At 46.4% G+C, this 17,845-nt stretch overlaps 2 protein-coding genes across 6 annotated transcripts in view; one reads left to right on the top strand and one right to left on the bottom strand.

Moving 5' to 3' along the window:
- The first annotated feature begins 101 nt into the window (after nucleotides 1-101).
- On the top strand, nucleotides 102-17,769 carry LOC149307001 (uncharacterized). 5 transcript variants are annotated; one of them, XR_016282284.1, is made up of 7 exons: nucleotides 102-470; nucleotides 2,115-2,195; nucleotides 2,808-2,927; nucleotides 3,779-3,853; nucleotides 4,319-4,415; nucleotides 5,869-5,957; nucleotides 6,796-17,769. XR_016282284.1 is itself a non-coding variant. In XM_089537511.1 (3 exons), exons 1-2 carry the CDS (start codon nucleotides 203-205, stop codon nucleotides 2,186-2,188), a joined length of 342 nt encoding a protein of 113 aa, XP_089393637.1. In that variant the 5' UTR covers nucleotides 102-202; the 3' UTR covers nucleotides 2,189-2,195; nucleotides 15,253-17,769. The 5 variants fall into 5 exon arrangements, 2 of the variants coding, with proteins under 2 accessions (XP_089393637.1, XP_089393636.1); XR_016282286.1 differs by lacking the exon at nucleotides 2,808-2,927 and having other exon boundaries at nucleotides 15,253-17,769; XR_016282285.1 differs by lacking the exon at nucleotides 2,808-2,927.
- LOC149307000 (condensin-2 complex subunit D3-L-like) overlaps nucleotides 8,313-17,845 on the bottom strand; it is a 44,742-nt gene continuing 35,209 nt past the window's right edge. The window contains exons 27-35 of the mRNA XM_089537512.1: nucleotides 16,745-16,944; nucleotides 16,427-16,537; nucleotides 15,267-15,443; nucleotides 14,224-14,384; nucleotides 13,101-13,219; nucleotides 12,915-12,992; nucleotides 10,849-10,923; nucleotides 10,692-10,752; nucleotides 8,313-8,424 (exon numbers count right to left, since the gene is read on the bottom strand). Coding sequence (XP_089393638.1) covers nucleotides 8,313-8,424; nucleotides 10,692-10,752; nucleotides 10,849-10,923; nucleotides 12,915-12,992; nucleotides 13,101-13,219; nucleotides 14,224-14,384; nucleotides 15,267-15,443; nucleotides 16,427-16,537; nucleotides 16,745-16,944 — 1,094 coding nt within the window. The remainder of the gene's footprint in view (nucleotides 8,425-10,691; nucleotides 10,753-10,848; nucleotides 10,924-12,914; nucleotides 12,993-13,100; nucleotides 13,220-14,223; nucleotides 14,385-15,266; nucleotides 15,444-16,426; nucleotides 16,538-16,744; nucleotides 16,945-17,845) is intronic.

The following is a 17,845-nucleotide window of genomic DNA, read 5'->3' as shown; positions in this document are numbered from 1 at the left end:
AAGGGCCAGGTGAAGGGAACTAGGCAGGCTTCTTCTCGCGAGAGCCACCCGCCGCGACGGGACTTAGGCGCCTAGGGAGTGCGCCTGCGCGGGCCAGCTGCGCTGCCATGGCAACTACGCCGCTTCCCCTCCTTCCGCCGCCGCTTCCTTTGGCGCGGTTCGTCCGGCCTCGGAGGGAGGTTCCGCCTCGTAGTCCTGGGCCATGGCGCTGCCGGCGGCCCTGCGGATCGGGGACCGGCTCATCCTGGAGGAGGACTACGACGAGAGCTACGTCCCGAGCGAGAGAGGCCCGTCGCCCGCCCGCCCGGCCGGCCGAGGTCTCCCGGGCTCCGCCGAGGCCTCCTCCCTGCCCGCCTTCTTGCAGAGAATGATCGGGACCGACGCGGAGAAGGAGCCGGAGCTGCTGTGGCTGCCCCGGGAGGGATCGTGGCCCCGCTGCCCGCCCGCCCGCCGGCCGAGAGGAAGCCCTGGTCAGTCTGTGGGGCCTCCCTTGGGGGCCTCCCCGAGGGTTTGGGGCCAGGGCCCCTTGGAGGGCCAGGGGCCGCTCAGCGGGTGGAGGCGGCGGAGGCAGGCGCAAGGAGAAGCGGAGGGTCAGCCTGGGCCTCCCTCCCTTCCTCCCGGGGGACTCCCTGGCAGGGGCCCTGGGCCTCTCTCTGGGCGGCCTTTGGCTCTGCTTTTACGGACCAGGCTCCCAAGCTTGCATCCGGGGCCTCTCTCCAGGAGCAGGCCTTGCCGGGCCTTCTGGGGCAGCTGCCCTTGCTCAGATGGCGGCAGGCCTTGGCTTGCAAGGCAGCCTCTCCCGCTGGCATCAGCAGGAATCTTGCGGGGGAACCTTGACCTTCAGATACTGTCCTTCCTTCCTTCCTTCCTTCCTTCCTTCCTGCCCTCCTGCCCTCCCTCCCTCCCTCCCTCCTTCCTTCCTTCCTTCCTTCCTTCTCCCCTCCCGCCTTCCCTCCCTTCTTCCTTCCTTCCTTCCTTCCTTCCCTCCCTCCTTCCTTCCTTCCTTCCTTCTTCCCTCCCTTCTTCCTTCCTTCCTTCCTTCCTTCCTTCCTTCCTTCCCTCCCTCCCTCCCTCCCTCCCTCCCTCCTTCCTTCCTTCCTTCCTTCCTGCCCTCCCTCCCTCCTTCCCTCCCTTCTTTCTTCCTTTTTTCCTTCCCTCCCTCCCTCCTTCCTTCCTTCTCCCCTCCCGCCTTCCCTCCCTTCTTCCTTCCTTCCTTCCTTCCTGCCCTCCCTCCCTCCCTCCTTCCCTCCCTTCTTTCTTCCTTTTTTCCTTCCCTCCCTCCTTCCTTCCTTCCTTCCCCCCTCCCGCCTTCCCTCCCTTCTTCCTTCCTTCCTTCCTTCCTTCCCTCCCTCCCTCCTTCCTTCCTTCCTTCCTGCCCTCCCTCCTTCCTTCCTTCCTTCCTGCCCTCCCTCCCTCCTTCCTGTCCTTCCTTGCTTCCTTCCCCCCTCCCTCCTTCCTTCCTTCCTTCCTTCCTTCCTTCCTGCCCTCCCTCCCTCCTTCCTGTCCTTCCTTCCTTCCTTCCCCCCTCCCGCCTTCCCTCCTTCCTTCCTTCCTTCCCTCCCTCCCTCCCTTCCCTCCCTCCCTCCTTCCTTCCTTCCTTCCTTCCTTCCTTCCTGCCCTCCCTCCCTCCTTCCTGTCCTTCCTTCCTTCCCCCCTCCCGCCTTCCCTCCCTTCTTTCTTTCTTCCTTCCTTCCTTCCTTCCTTCCTTCCTTCCCTCCTTCCTTCCTTCCTTCCTGCCCTCCCTCCCTCCTTCCTGTCCTTCCTTCCTTCCTTCTTCCCTCCCTTCTTTCTTCCTTCCTTCCTTCCTTCCTTCCTTCCTTCCCTCCCTCCCTCCTTCCTTCCTTCCTTCCTGCCCTCCCTCCCTCCTTCCTGTCCTTCCTTGCTTCCTTTCCCCCTCCCGCCTTCCCTCCCTTCTTTCCATCATTCCTTCTCTCTTTCCATCATTCCTTCTCTCTGCAGGGTACAAGTCAAGATTTCCTGCCCTGCAAAGATCCCAACACTGTATTGGTGTGGGGAGGGGGCTTTCTGTGTGGTTTATTCCTTGTGTGTGTTTTTGAAGAGTGGCTTGGGATGCACAGCAGAAAATCCTCTTTGCTCCTTTGTTGCCTTTGCAGAGCCTAGGAAGAGCAGCCCAGCTTCTCAGGAACCTCCACATGGAGGTCAGTGCCAGCCTTGGTGCCAGCCTTGACAATGAAGTGAGTGTTTCCTGTGTGAAGAGCCGGAGAGTTGTACCTTGACTTGTTGAGCCAGGTGCCCAGAACTCTTCCCTCAGAAGCTGCCCTTGAAGAGTGTTCAGAAGCTGCAGCTTGAATCACATTCCCACCCATTTCCATATCCACACCCAAACCCCTTCGGTTGCATCTGGTGTTGGGGAAGCCCACATAGCCGAGCCAGAGAGGAATGAGTCTCCCCTCCCTCACGCCTCTTTTGTTCTTCAAATGCTAGCTGTTAGCATTGCAAAAGCAGAGAGCAAGGAACTGAGCTCTTTCCTTGGAACATATTGCAGGTGGGATATTGGCCGACCTCAGTGGGGTTTGCTACTGCAAAGGGGTGCTCTGAAAACGGTGGCCTCATCCCTGCCTGTTGAAGTGAGTGGATGGAGGGGAAATTTAAGGGGAATGGTAGTAATTGGGACTCCATTAGCAGGACCAAGGAGCTGCGTGCGGTTCATATGCTTCCAGCAGAGTCCAGCACTCCTCCTCTGAGGCCATTAGTTCCCCAGTTAACTCTCTGTGGAATAAGTAGCACTACTTAGTTCAAACTGAGATTGAAGCAAACCTGATTCTGATCCTCTTCTGCCTTTATAGGATTCTTGTTCTGTGGGAAAAAGAAACCTACCACTGTTCTTCATTATTGGAATTTCTGACTGATTCTTTACAGTTGAAAAAAATTCAGAAAAAGAAACAAGTTCAATATTGCATTTGTTTGTGAGTCTGCACATCTGAGTACCAAAAATGGCTCTATTATTTTTTTTGAAGTGAAACAAAAAGTTAATTGTGGTTCGGCTTGATCTGCACTGTCAAAAGATGAATCCATAACTTAGTATTAGTTTGGATCATTACTTATATTTGTGCTTTCATTTTATCCCATCTCCCCACTCCTTTCTGTTTATCACTCACTACAGAGAATATGTGCTCTTTCGCATGTACTTCCAAGGCGGCAATCAATTGCCCATAAAACATGGATTGCAACTTTGGGGCTACCAAACTTGTCCAGTGTTGCATTGCTGTTTTTGAAATAGAAATAGAAAAAATTCCCTGGAAAAATAAAGTGCTTGAAAATTTCCTACAGAAATCCTTCTGCCCAACACCTCTGAGTTACTAATAGTGAAAACTATCCTGTGTGGTGTAAGGATTTCAGTGTTAGACATGGGCTCAAGGAAACCAAGGTTCAGATCCCCGCTTGGCCATGGAAACCCATTAAGTGACGCTGGGCATGTCGCAGTCTCTTTGCTTAAGGCAATGGCAAACCTCTTCTGAAGAAATCTTGCCCAGAAAAAATGTATTCTTAGAGCCAGCATGGTGTAGTGGTGCGAATGCTGGAGTAAGATTCTGGGAAACCAGGGTTTGAATCCCCACTCAGTCCTGGAAGCCACTGGGTTGCCTTGGGCAAGGCACACTCTTCCAGCATTAGAGGAAGCCAGTGGCAAACTTCTTTGGAATAAATCTTGCCAAAAAACACTTTAATGTCTTTGCTGTAAATCAGTGTCCATCAAGAAGGCCCATAACAACAACAGCAGCAGCAACAACAACATGTATCTGGTTTTTTGCCCCTGAAGGTTTCTGAAGGTAGCAGTCACATGAAAGAGCTGCATCTTTCTGACCCCTTGGACCATCAGCCACAGGACGTTGTGGTGAGTTTGCCATCAGTGCGGGTGGTAGGCCATCTGGTGTGTTTCAGAAGCAGACGGATGAAATGGTGGGTGGCTCTTCATCTGAGCTGCATCGTCTAGAAGGTTGTTGTTGTTGTTGTTATAGTTATTTAGTGGCTTTTGCCCACCAGTGTGTGAATCAGAGGCCCAAGGTGCCCCGTGAGGAGCCATTATCAGTTATTGCATTCAGCATTTTTGTCTCTCTTTGGCCAAATGCAAGAAGTAAAGCCCTGCTGAAGTCTGTTCCTTCTGAACCCATCACTGCCTTTGGTCACAGTACCCATGGCCTAAAATACTTTCTCTGCCTTTTTGGGCAAGTCAGTCCCATTTGTGCCACTCTTATAACTTTACATGCTCCAGGACTGAGGAGAGGAGAGGACTAACAGGTCTCTGGCAATGCCATTTTCTGCTACCACTGTTCTTGCTTCTTGGGGCTTTATTTTCTAGAGTCCCATTTTGGAGAATGCCCTGGATGTGGCTGAATTACCTCCAGTCCAAGTTTGCAGCAAGCAGAGCCTCTGTGGAAAGCACTTGGAAGGAGGAGGTGAGTGATGACAGCGGTTTATTTGGATCTCTCTGGAAAGCTGGTTGCCTTGGCTGACCACCTGCTTCTACTGCTAACCTCCAGCTGGAAAGAAGGAAACAGAGCCCCGCTGCCCCTCATCTATCTGCAGCTGAGGAGTGGAGGAGGTCCCTTTGAGGCTTAGGGTGAGGAGGGATGTGTGTGTTTCCTTTAAAGATGAAGACTGCCAACTCTCACAAACGTGACACCCACTCCACCTCTCCGGCCTGTAGGCACCCTTCCCCATACAACAGATTGCTTTCTAGTGTGCTGCTGAGGACACACACACACTGCTTGTGCATTTTCTGCAGTTGTGCATCTTAAGCTCTCTGATGTGTGGGCGCCGGCAGTTCTCCCTCCTCCCCCCAATATGCTGGGGACCAGCACCATATTTGTGCCCATTGGTTTAAGTCGTTTCTTACTTTCTTGGAAACTCTCCAAAATCAGTAACAGATGGTTTGGGGATTGGTCCATGGACCACCACCTTGAGGAAACACTGTCCTGTCAGGCAAACCTTGGGATTTGGATAGCAAAAGCTCATGGTAAGTTGACCATGGATACTGACAGGGGAAAAGGCTTTCTTTTTCTGTCTGAAGAGTATCTTGTGCTAGTAGGAATGAGGACTTTGCTTGTCAGGGAGCCTCAGGAATGAAGTCAGGGCCAAAAAGATAGTTCACTGGGGAAGGGGATTGTATAGAGAAAGCCCTGAAAATCTCTTGACATTTTAATGACTAGCCAGTGTTTCTGCAGTTCCTTTGTGGTGCTGTTCAGCTCTTCCTCTGTTCACATAAGCTGTTACAAGAACTGAGTGTACCTATGAGGACACACGGGAAGCCTGCTGTCCAGCCAAAAAGTGGGCCAAATCCCACGTGGGGTACTTCAGCCAATGGTTTGCCCTTTTCCAAATTCAGATATGTTCCGTCCCCATCATATGAATGGATACATTGAGAGCACACGTGCACATGCTGTCAACAGAGAACGCAGCAAGTGCCTGCTTCGTCTACCAGAGGAGCCACTGTTGGTCTGGGGCTCATTGTAAGGAAGGAGGACTGGGAGTGGGGCTGAAAAATGCTACCACCGCCATCCACAGAGGAACATCAGTGCCTCTGTTGCAAGAGGAAGAAGCCCATGTGGAGCATCCCTACAGGAGGTTATTCCCTCTGAATACAGTTATGAAGCTAAAGAGACTTTAGAAACTCACTGCTTTCTGAAGATTCTTGTCATGATGGTGGCTTGCATATTACTGTTGAATTGTGCTTGAAGCATGATGGGGGCGCAACATAGTGAAGGGATCCCAGCCTGCAGAAGGCAGAACAAGGCGTCCCCATTTTACTTGAGACCTGAAATGGCCTTGCTTGTAATACCTCTGCTGCTGCCTCTAGAAATGGTAACCCTGGACTGTAGCAGACCTGCTGTGCATTGCTTCCATCTGCAGGAGGAAAGCTGCTTGGTGCAGGAAATGGATGACCAGAAAGGCAGCTTAGAAAAGGAGCAAGACCAGGGATCACCAGAAGCAGCAGGAAGGTACAGTGCCCACTCCAGACACTGAGCCAGCTGGCCGGATGCCTGGCATTCTGTAGCACAACACTCTTCCTTCTTTAATGTTCTTTCTGTGGCAGAATGGGCCAGAATATTTTTGTGTCTGATGGAGCTGCAGTTGGGCCCACTGTTTTTGCTTGTGAGTCTGGCTGCATTTGTTGCAGGGGGTGAGTCTCCCATCGGCACAGCTGGGTTGGAGGTCTGGCTGAGTCCTTGGGATTCGTGTGGAACTTCAGAAGGTGCAAAATGCCGCTTCCATGAGTGCCAAATGTGACCATTAATATCTCATCTTTTCAACATAAAATTGTTTTCTAGTGGTGATGAGAATGAACCAAAAAATGTTTTTAGATTTCTGAGCTGTGATCCAGGATTCAGCTAAGAAGGGAAAGTCAATCCTTCACATCTTTTCCAGTTCAAATTAATTCTGTGTATTTATCGGCTGATAGTTGGCAATTGGGGTGCATTGCTGAAACTCTGCATTGGGGGGGGGGGAATCTCAAGTTATTTTGAGCAGTGGGAGGTGAACCAGAATGGGCATTCCCTTAAAAGATGCATGGATGGACCCCCTTCCCCCTTTCCTTTGAAGAGCCTTCCTGGGCTCTTTCCTCCTCCAGCTCCACAGCACTGTCTGTCCTGGAGTGAGCTTGGATGGCCACAAGAAACCCTGACATGTTGACTGTTTTTGCCTGTTCCAGAACATTTGCTGTTTTCTGGTGACTGGCTTGCTTTTCTTTCTCTTGGGTGCAATGGAAGGGGGTGCCTGTGGGCTTCACCATGGCCAGTCCATTCCCCATAGCCTTTCCTGTGGATCTGTTTCTCCTAGTGACAGAAATGCTGAGTGAAGTCAAACAAATGGAGGCTTGGAAGGAACACGCTGAGGATTCCCCAGAGAAAGTGGATCAGAGATCTCTTGGACAGTGACAGGCTTTGTCTTTGCAACAAGGAAATAAAGCTTCAGTTCAGAGTTTGCAGGAACAGCTGCAGCAAGAGGAGGAGGAAGAGGCAGTGCTCCAGAGGCTGCATCAGCAGAAGGAGGGTGCCCTCCAGTGAGTTCTAGCCCCCTGCCCCCATGCCCTTGCCCTGCCTTCCCAGGTGGCAGTGCTTAGGTGGGCTCCATCAGTCAGGCGGCTCGAAGGAGAGTGGGGGAGGAGTGGGTTGCCTCTGTTGGTACATTGAGCTTCAGCTTCAAAGCAAAAAGCAAACAAAAAATGTCTGAAACTCCTGGGAATGGCTGAATTCTGAACTCAGGGGTTGGGTTGAATTCTGTTCCCTTGTGCTCTTTTCATACTGATAGCTTGACATCTGGGGCTTACTGTAGAACCCTCTTCTTTTCCTTCTCCTCTGCGTTTCTCTGATGTAACTTACAAAGAGGTGCTGGACCACTAAATGTGGCTTTGCTCCAAGACATCCACTTAGTCGTGGGGTTGCCTATTCTGAGGTGGTGTCAGGATCTCTGACACTCACCCAGTGTGGCATGAGGTCTCAGGCGCATTTGTTTTTTGTTTTGAAGCTGAAGCTTAGTGTATTAATAGAGGCAACTCTCTCATCTCCCACTGGGGCAGGGTCCCAGAAACAACAACTCTTAGCTGACTGTGGAAGTCAGCTAAGCTTTGTGTCCCCTTCCAAAGGCTGTTCAGTGACTCTTCTCCGAGCCACCTCACCGACAGAGCCCATCTGAGGGCAGGGCACACCGACAGACCTAATATCCTTGAAATTGTTAAACGACTGTGAGCTACTCGTGTGTGTATATGATTTCAGCATAAGCTTTCAGCTGCCTATGGTGTGTCCGTAGTGTGTATATATGGTGTGTGTGTGTGTGTGTGTGTGTATGTATAAGAATGATGAAACAGAGACCTTAAGGCTTTTCCAACACACTGTGATCTGATTTGGACTGGAAAAATACATTTGTGGAAGCCTGGCTCTTTCATATATGACTGAACACTATTATCATTTAGCCACCTCATCCCAGGGATACAAATTGAGCTAACTGCTCTGTAGCTCTTGTGACCCGGTTTTGACTGTCTCAATGAGAGTTTAATTTTTAATTCTTCCAGGCTTATTTTATTTACTCATTCATCATGAACAAAGTAAGCTAAAGCATACAGGCTGTACATTATCCCAAGTGATGAGTTACTTTCACCAACAATTCCAAAACATATATTTACAATATATCAGTTTTAAAAAGAAAGCTTGACATACCAGCATTACAAATATATTTACAAGAACAGAATTTAGGCAAAGATTTAAACAGTGATCGCCAATGAGACTACAAGTGGGTGGAAAAAGGAGATACCATGATTATTTTTCTGTACAAGATACGGCTTTGGGAGGTGGAAACCATCATTTTGATTGTGTCAAGGGAGTTTTGCGGCTGGACCTTCTCAGCCCCACGCTTGAGGGGCGATTTTCCCTCCCGGGAGAGTTGATTTTCCATGGTGGGGGCTGTGATAATCTAGAAGATCAAAGAAGAAACAGTGTTTGAACACAGGAACGCAAGACTGAGTGGTCAGAGCCATGTCAAATTGAATGCATGCCCCCAATTTGTAAAAATCGGAGTCGACATAAAGAAGTTAAGGCAATTTTTGAAGGTTCTTTGTCCTTATCCGGAATTCTGTAAACACTCCAGTTCCACATGTGAACTAATCTAACCATTTCAACATAGAGCATTCAGATAGGTTACTTGAAGGATGGTATTCTCCCATATGAATCTGCCTGTGTTTTAAGATCTTCTGGGGAGGCCCTTTTCTCTATCCTAATAAAATAATCTGGCAGGAACACAGAAAAGGTCTGTCTCTATGGCTGCTCCCAAGCTCTGGAACTCTCTTCTCAGACAAGTTAGACTCACACCTTCCTTACTATCTTTTCATGACCTGGTGAAGATCTTGTTATTCTAGCAGGCCTTTGAGAATTGATTTTTAAAGAGGAAGTACATCTTGTATAATGTGCTGGGGTTTTATTTGTTGGTTTTAATTTTAACTGGGTTTTAATTTTTTTGGTAATGTAATTATTTTTTAATTGTTGCATGATGTGAATTTTTTAAAGCTGACTTGAGCCCCAAACTGGAAATAACGTGGAACTTTATTACTGTACAGACATGTCCCTTCTCCTGAGCTGTATAGCGCTACAGCCTACCATCAGACTCCCATCCAGCAAAATTGCTGATCCTGTTTTTCAGCTCAGAGACAGCACATTTCTTTGGATGGGTTTCCAAAGAGCAGTGAGAAGGGCTTCTCCACAAGAGTAAACCCCTGCTCCATCACAATCACACGTCATGTTTGTTTTCTTTGTCCCACCTCATACAAAGAGATGGTATTCAGCACCTGTTCATCTCAAAACTGAAAAAGCAGGGTTCTCAACAGCTAGAAAATCTTGTTGGGAAGATTAACAGAGGAGCAAGACTTCTGCACAGTTTTCGCTCAGTGTCCCAATTGTCTTTTGAAGCAGATGTAACACTGTTGAGAAATATACATTTTCTCCTTCACTGGAGAGAAACGATAGTTATTTGTCCTTTCATGCAAGGACAAAATAGAGGCTGATTTACTTCTGTCAATAGCAGTGCAGTGTACATCAGAAACATAATTCATTTGCAGGCACCAAGTTCCACTGTTGTGCAGTACTGTATATACTCATGTGTAAGTCTAGAAATGTTAGTCAAAAATTGATCCCCAAAACCTAGGTCAACTTATCCAAGGGTCAATGTAAATACTATACTTTAACTCTTATTAAAAAGTGAACCATCCCTGGCAAAAGGCAAGAGTGCAATCTGTCCTGGAAGCACTGACGTGTCTCTGTTCTCTCTTCCATCCATCCTTTAGTGTGAACCAAAACCATTATGCCTGCCAGACTTTTCTAGGTTCTTTGGCATTGTTTTCCTTTGCTTCATCATTTAGATCCTTTGTTGAATGTCCCTAAGTTTTAGCCTCGCCTCATCCAAGGGTCATATCAAAACCCATAATTTTGCCCCCAAAACCTGCCCTCAACAGGGGGTCGACTTATAGTCAAGTATATACGGTAATTCATGTCAGGCTAGGAAAGCCTAGATTCAAATCCGGACTTACCCACAATTATTTTGGAGGCATCAATCTATCTTGGGTCCAAACCACATTGCAGTAATCCAGGTTGAGACCACTTTAACTGCCCAGGCCCAATGCTAGGGAATTCTGTGAACTGTAGTGGTCTTGTGGATGGATTTTTGCTTCATTTTACACCTTTATCTCTGTCATCGCACACAGTAAGTGGCATGGTGTTTCCACTGCCTCTGAATTACTCTCCTTTATCTTCTTTCATTTCTTCTCCATCCTTTTCCCTATCTTTTCCCCTTCAGCTTTCCATTTTACTATGCTGGAGAAGGGCTTTCTATGTCAGATTAGCTGGGCAGAAAAATAAAAACTCAACAGTCATAACCAAAAAAGCATTCAGACTCCTGCCAGATTGGGTTAGCATGTGGGATAAACCCAAATGTGGTGGATTGCTCCCCCTGGCATCCCAGAATGAACCTTCTCGGTAAGCACAACTTCTAATTTTGTGAGACATTTAGCCTTCTCTGTCACAGAGCTCCAGTAAACTACAGTTCCCAGTATTCTCAGGACAGTTAAAGTGGTCTCAAACTGGATTATTTCTGCAGTGTGTTTTGGACCTTATGCTCATGGCATAATTTGACAATGAATTTGACAGGAAAGGATTTAGGGCTGCAGGATCATTCCTATCAGTTATACTCACGGCTTGTCAGGTGATTGCAAACAGACAATCTGTCTCTGTGGATCCTGAGCATCTTGTTTGCCTTCAGGAGGAAAATCAGAAATATCAACATGTTTCAGTTGCCCCAATTATAAGTTTATAAATGCATGTAGGAGGAGTGGGAACAGCAATAACTTACCTTGCGCTGACTCTGGTGTATGCGTCAGACTGATATAGCTCACTCCAGCCCCAAAGGTCATGTTGTCAATAGACTCTGAAAAACACAAACACTGGGAGGATGAATCTGAAAAGATTATTTATTATTATTATTACTACTAGTAGTAGATTATTTTATTATATCTAATGCTACTAGTTGACAGGATACTTTATGGAGTAATGCAGGCAAGGAGGGATAGGTCCAGGCCCTGAAGCAGCCTTCACGTTTCAGTTCCAATTTCTTACAGCCTGATTTTAAGATTATAAAATGAATCAGATCAAAGGACTATCTAATCCAGCATGTTTTTCATACAATAGCTAACAAGGTTCCCCTTTGGAAATGCACACCTGTTGTGCAACGTGAGTGTTTAAGTTCAACCTTTGAGCGAATTATTTAGCTGAGGGAAGGGGAACCTTGCTCCTCCATGGGATTTTGGAGAGCAATACACTGCCACTGGCACACCCTGGTTGACGTGTGTTATACATACTTCAATTTTGCATCCTGATTTTTGCTTTTGGGTGTGAGTCACCTTAAGTGTCCCACACTGAGACAGAAAGATAGGATTATAAATACGTTTCAAATAGACATACAGGTTTTTTAGGATCATTTATTTGTAGGTTTGGCATCAGCACAGCAGTGGAGGAAAAATGTATCTTGTCCAAAACAAGACTTTGGGATTCTCACCAGCTTCTAAAAATGTATCTACTGGCTTTGGCTGCAAGAAGGCCAATAGAGAATCTGCATGTTTACTTGAGTTAAAGGTTGTGCCAAACGTCATGGGAATTGAGGTTAGGCAAGAAGTGAAATTGGCTCTATAACTTGTAGAACAGACCACTTTGATTCTAAAAAGGCATCTCTTTCTCACTCTGATTTAACACAATGCAAACAACAGCCTTCTCTGATTGTACATCAGGCAGGAGTGGGCAGACACATTTCCAAGTCAGGGGCAGGCAGTTCATCTCCCCCTGGTTAGTCTCTCAATCATTCTTTCTTTGAAACTGGGGTGGGCTGTGCCACTGAGGCTGAATCTGCACTGCAGAATTAATGCAGTTTGACATTGCTTTTAACTGCCATGGCTCCATGCTATGAAATCCTGGGATTTGTCATTTGTTGTGGCACCAGAGCTCTGACAGAAAAGGCAAAATATCTCACAAAACTACAAATCCCAGAGTTCCATAGCATGGAGCCATGGCAGTTAAATCAGTGTCAAACTGCATTAATTCTGCACTGCAAATTCAGCCTTACTTGCTGTGAACTGTACATAACTGCTGTTTGAATGGGGGAGGGAAGAAGAAATTACAATGGAACAGGCATGAGAACTGCTTCTCTCTTCTTTAAGGACAAGGGGACTGAACGCTCAATACTGGCCAGGTCAGGCAGCAGTAATGCGATGTGCAGCTTGTGATGCTGCTAGGAAGGAAAGCTGGAATTTTAAGCCTTGGCCCACTCAGGGATTAACAGCTTCTCTCCCTCCTTCTCTACTCAGCATATGTCATTTAAGTGGAGCATCAACACAAGCCCCCAGGCAGACAGAAAGGCACAGTTTTCATGGCAGTGGTGTCCCAAGACTTTCTGCACAGCAGATGAGGGAACTGTAAGGGCATCTGGTGTTAATGTCAGGTCTCTTGACACAGCTGTGTTAGGGAAAGGGTGGCAATGGTGGTCAGCTGTCTATAGTCAGTGGCAGGCGCAAAATAATGCACAGGGTTCCTTCTGTGGATTGGAAGCTAGGATCCCTTCTTAAAAAATAAGAGATTAAACTTGGAATCATCTCTATATAGTTATGCTCTACTATCACATGTGGGTCCACTCAAAGGCTCAGGCTTCAGCAGGCCCTATTAGCATGTGCAGGAAGAAATCAATGCATTTTATGTTGGTATTAACAAAGAATAACACCAGTCAATCATATGAGCACACTGAACAAATGAACAGAGAAATAAATATAAATGAACAATACAAAAACTAGTAAGACGAAATTAATGCGGTAGTTTCGAACTTATTCTGTGATAGCCATGCCTTTCTAGAACACAATTGTTTTGCATACTTACTCTCTGGAGTGCTGATTGCCCGGGCTTGTAGCGGAATGCTAGATCGAGAAGACCTTTGGTTTAGACTGCAGAAGGATCCTGGAAGGAAAAAAGAATAAAGAGAGACAAACAGTGACTGATGGCAGAATTGCCTGTTTTAGCACTAATGGCAGAAAGTCCATTTTGGGGTGTGGGAGAGGAGCTTACCTTTGCTGATCTCTGGAGAGGCAGGTCTCTGTCCTACACTTCTGCTGCGCTGTCTGTTAGCATTCTCCACAGCCTGTTTTGCAGAATTGAGGATGGCAAAGGTATTGAGGGATGTCTTCCTATAAAGGAGGACAAGGGAAGAAAAAATTGCTGGAGGTTTTGTTGCTCCTTCAGGGCTAAGGAAGCTCTGTGTATTCCAGATGTTTTGGACTTCAACCAGAAGCCAGCATGGTAAGGTATTATAGGAGCTGTAATGCAAAACCTTTGGCGGGACAAAGGATCTGCATCAAGCCAGAGCAACACTTTTCTTTGCCAGGTCCTCATACTGAAGGCAAAGTTTGCCTATCCCAGAGTGTGCAGGGGAGGGTTAGAAGTGACCAGACTGGTTGCCTGTTGATAAAACACAAGAGCAAATATAATCTAGATGGGGTGGGTAGGAATATATTTCTGGTTATCATAAGAATGGCACGTTGGATACTTATTGCAATGGTCCATTCTTGTCACTACTGGAGAAAATATCTATATTAGGCTAAGTCCCAGTGCCCGGCCAGGCCAGACCAAGGGAATGCAAATATTAATCATTTGCAGCAGTTATAATTTGTGCCCTTGACTCCTTCCAACAATTGTTTGTAACCAAGCCAAGCTTTTAAATGGAAATAAAATAAAAATCAGAGCACAGCAGTCCACTGAGGGCATGCACAGGAAGCGGCCTACACCAGGTAACACCAGAGGAGTGACACACAGTCAGGCCATCCTCCTGCTGTATGGTGAGAAAGAGCAAGTGCACTCCCCCAAGATTCAATGTGGTAGTGGCTTCCTCCCAAGGAGGCAGCCACTGCATTGGCAAAGGGTGAGTGCACCCCTACAGGATTCAATGCGGCAGCAGTCTCTTTTCAGGAGGAAGCCACCGCTGCGGTGAAGGATGAGTGGTGCCCCTCTAGGCTTTGATGTGGCTTCCACCTGAAGAGAGACTGCCGCCACACTGAATCCTGGAGCAGGCTAAAGTCACCAAAACTCCAGAAGAATGAATGTTAGATTTCAGGTTTAAATCCAAAAGGAAAAAAAAAAAATCACTGAACTTAAAAGGATATTGTTAAATAGCTGAATCTACCAAATATCTTACCCGTGCCTGGGTTTCAGGATGTCTGGTCTGGGTGTAGTAAACGCAAAAGGTGCTGAAGCAGGAGGGGATCTTAAAGGCGAGGGAGCTCTTGTGGCAGCTGGAGAAGTCTCTGGATTTTGATCATCAGGAGGAAGTACTGCTCTCTCTGGGGTGGGAGACTGCTATTGAAAGGAGAAAACAGTGCATGCCAGATTTCTATAATATAGAGGGCCTTTGTGTTATCATTGGGTTTTCAGTGACTCAGCAACACATATCGCTATTATTCCCATTTTACAACAAAAACAGCTGAGACTGAATGTAAATCTTTGCAAGGTCACAACCCACAACCATGTTAGGAGCTTTTATCCTGGCCCCTGGGACACAGAGCTGGGCTGAGAAAGAGTGACAGTGTGTGTGAAGTTTTGAACACATTCTCCAGTTAGGTGAGAGGAACGAAGGGTTTTAGAGATTAAATTTTAGGCCAATTTAAAAATCATGTTCTCTCTTAGCATAACTATAGGAATATTGGCTGCTGGGGGAGCGAACGACAGGGGACAAAAAGAATACTATTAGAGAGTTTGGAGCACCTGCCCAGAAACGCAAATAATTAAATGATTCAAGTGGCATTTAAAACCCATATAAAATTATTCATATGGTATTTAAACCCAATATAAACCCACTGTTGATTTGTAGTATGAAGGGATCTCTATTCAGCACTTAGAAAATGTAACCTGTAACCAAATAAACTCCAGCCAACCTTTTCAGCCTCTCGGTAGCAACCCTGCCCCCTATACACCAGCTTTCTTCCGTATCAGATGATGACAAGATGATTATTTCCAGGGCATGGAATTATTATTTTGGGACTATGACTCCCAGAAACCCCCAGCTAGCCTTTTATAAAAATACAACCCTAAGTCTCAAAAAACAAAACAAAACTCTGCATCCATATTAACCAGAGACTATTGTGAAGAGGGTTGGGGACTGCCCTGTTGGCAAAGTGGATTGGTACAAAGCTGGCAATCACTTCAGAAGATGTGCTTCTTTTCTAAGGTGGGAATCTGTACCTGGCCTCCGGCCAAAGTGTTCACGGCTTCCATGGCATTGGGCATCTCCTGGCCTTGCTGAGACTCCCTCTCCAGCTGCTCCTCGTACTTCTTCATGTCATACTCTAGCTCAGCTGCCAGCTGTTTGTCCATGGCAAAGAACTCTTTGACCTCATTTCTATAGTCTTGCATCACCTCCTAGAAGATGCAACAGAGTTGGAATGGTCAAGAAAAGGATCCCTCGGTCTCTGTCCATTTTCAAGCCAATGACTTTGCAGTCCAAAAGTATCCAATGACAAACTGACTCTCTGCTCTACAGAATGAGCAGTGAACAAGGCACAAACCTATTCAACCATGAAGAGACTGGTAAGATCCACAAGAACAGGATCTGGACCTTCCCTTCCTTGGAACAAGTCAAAGCTAGAGACTTCTATGTGTATATTTGCTCTATCGCCTTGCTTGTCATCAAGCTGGATACAAATTTTAGAAGAACTCAGAAAGAACCAGAAAGAAAGACATACAGGGAGCAGATGGTTCAAGGGGATGGAGCAAAGTCTGGAGAGCAGTTGGTGGTGACTGGATACTGTTATTGCCTGAGGAACAGAAAATGTGAGATTCTGTGCTCTCCAGCCTTCAACATCCAGCTGGTTGCTCTGAAATCTCCCTGTTTCCTCAGCCCTAAGATCTAGGCCAAATGGTGGCCACTATTTTCCCCAACTTTGCCACAGGTCAAATTCACAAGTAGGAGAGAAAGTGCCACTTTAGTGAGCACATTATGTTATATTGGTCCCTGTGTCTTGTGGGGATTTTCAACCCTGTCTGTTGTGCCAGGGAACAGACTTCAGTGCTGTGGAGGCCGATGGGAGCAAAAGCCAGATTTTGTTCTGGCCAGTCATAGTGAGCCTTGTAGTTTTGCTGCAAGCTGGCCACTTCAAATTTAGGTCAGTTTAGAACTTTCCTCCCAAAGAGAGCTCTCAGGTTTCTGGGCATATAACTAACCAAATCAATCCACAAAGACTTTCCCTTGAAACTATGTCTCTCCCTTTGCTCTCAAGTCTCCTTGCTGTTATGGTCCCTTGAGGCAGTAAGTCAGCACAGCATTACAATCAACTTGGCAACTAGGCCTGGAGCAGTTGTCCATGGCACAGATTAACTGCACAACAGGGGCAGGAAAAGATTACCCGCAGGTAGTTCATAAGGTCTCTCAGTGCCGGAAGCCTGTTTTGCTCCAACAAGGTCTTCAGCGAAGTGATAATCGGGATGACGTTTTCTATAAAGTGCTTCTTTTGAACCTTTGGATTGAATAGAAAGGACAGAGAAATGAATTCAGGTGAAAAAGAGCACCCTGTCCCAAACAGAAGTTTAGCATGCTAATAAGGGAGACTGTTATGAGCTCAGACTGAAAGGAGCTTCTCCAGACTGAAAGGTCTGAAAGCAACAAAGCACCAAGTAGTTTGCACAGCCATGCCCCAGCACAATTCTGGAGCTGCAATACTCACTTGGGATATGAGTTTCTTCTGGGCCACCTGCATGACAACATTGGCCATGGCCAGCTCGTCCTCATCGGGTTGGATGTCATCCTCCGGTCTAGATCTCATGGCTGACAATTTAATCTCTTTGCAGCTCAGGATCTCAAAGGTGTCTGAGAGGAGCTCGCTGGCATCCATGTCAAGAGGGAGGACCCCATCCACAAAGCAGGCTAGAGGAAATAGTAGAGAAAAACAAGGACTCTTTATATCACTTCTAAGTTATTTCAGTCAGGAGTGACACAGTGCCCCTCACAGAATTTTTAAGCCAAGGGAGAGTTCATCCAGTCTGGTTTGTTTCTGTAGAGACTGTAAAATGAGACCATGCTTGCTTTCAAACTCTCTGTCCTCGAGAGTGATCAAACTTTTGTTTTCCACCCCTAGACTGTGGCATGACCTGTCGGATGAGATTCGACAGCTAAACATGCTCTCTGAATTTAAAACAGTATTAATTCTGTCTCTTCCAGCAGGCCTACCCAGTTGATTTTAAACTGTGAATTTTAAATTGGTATTTTTTAAATGTGTATCTCAATGACTTTGATGTATAGTAGTTGTCTCAATATTATGTTTATGTGTTTTAACCTATGTGTTTAAATAGTTTTGTGTGTTTAGTTATACACTGCATTTTTATCTATGTTGTGCCCCAACTCGAGCCTCGAGGTGGGTAATAATAATAATGATAATAATGAATTGCTTCAACACAGAGGTCAGATTCCACATACAGGGATGTATATTCAACCACTTTAAGAATGGGAGGCACTCATTCTTCTGAATCTGGATTTGGCTACTGCACCAATTATTGAATTGAAAGACCAAATTGTTATTTGGTGAATGAACTTAAAAACAAAACAGGGCAACACCTAATTTGTATCCTAGACTGGAGTATGACTTTGCCAAAGCACAACTCTTAAGACTGGGAATAGGTGTTGAGAACAGGCTTTGTTAAGGCTTTGTCTACTTTGTTAAGCTAGTTTATTTCAAGCACCAACAATCACACCATGTAATTAATAAAAGTGTTCATAAAAGGAAGGATAAGCAGACACTCCATGAGTTTAGAAATGAACAACCTAATGA

This window comes from Sceloporus occidentalis, unplaced genomic scaffold (genome assembly GCF_023333645.1).
Source record: "Sceloporus occidentalis isolate IW3139 unplaced genomic scaffold, rSceOcc1.0.p SCAF_9, whole genome shotgun sequence".
In the NCBI taxonomy this organism is placed as follows: Eukaryota; Metazoa; Chordata; class Lepidosauria; order Squamata; family Phrynosomatidae; genus Sceloporus; species Sceloporus occidentalis.
Note: the sequence above shows the minus strand (reverse complement) of the source record. Positions and strands in the feature narration are given on the sequence as shown.

Coding starts and splice junctions, on each gene's coding strand:
- LOC149307001 (XM_089537511.1), top strand. CDS start 203: ATGGCGCTGCCGGCGGCCCTGCGGATCGGGGACCGGCTCATCCTGGAG. Junction 471..2,114: donor CCGGCCGAGAGGAAGCCCTG/GTCAGTCTGTGG, acceptor TTGCCTTTGCAG/AGCCTAGGAAGAGCAGCCCA.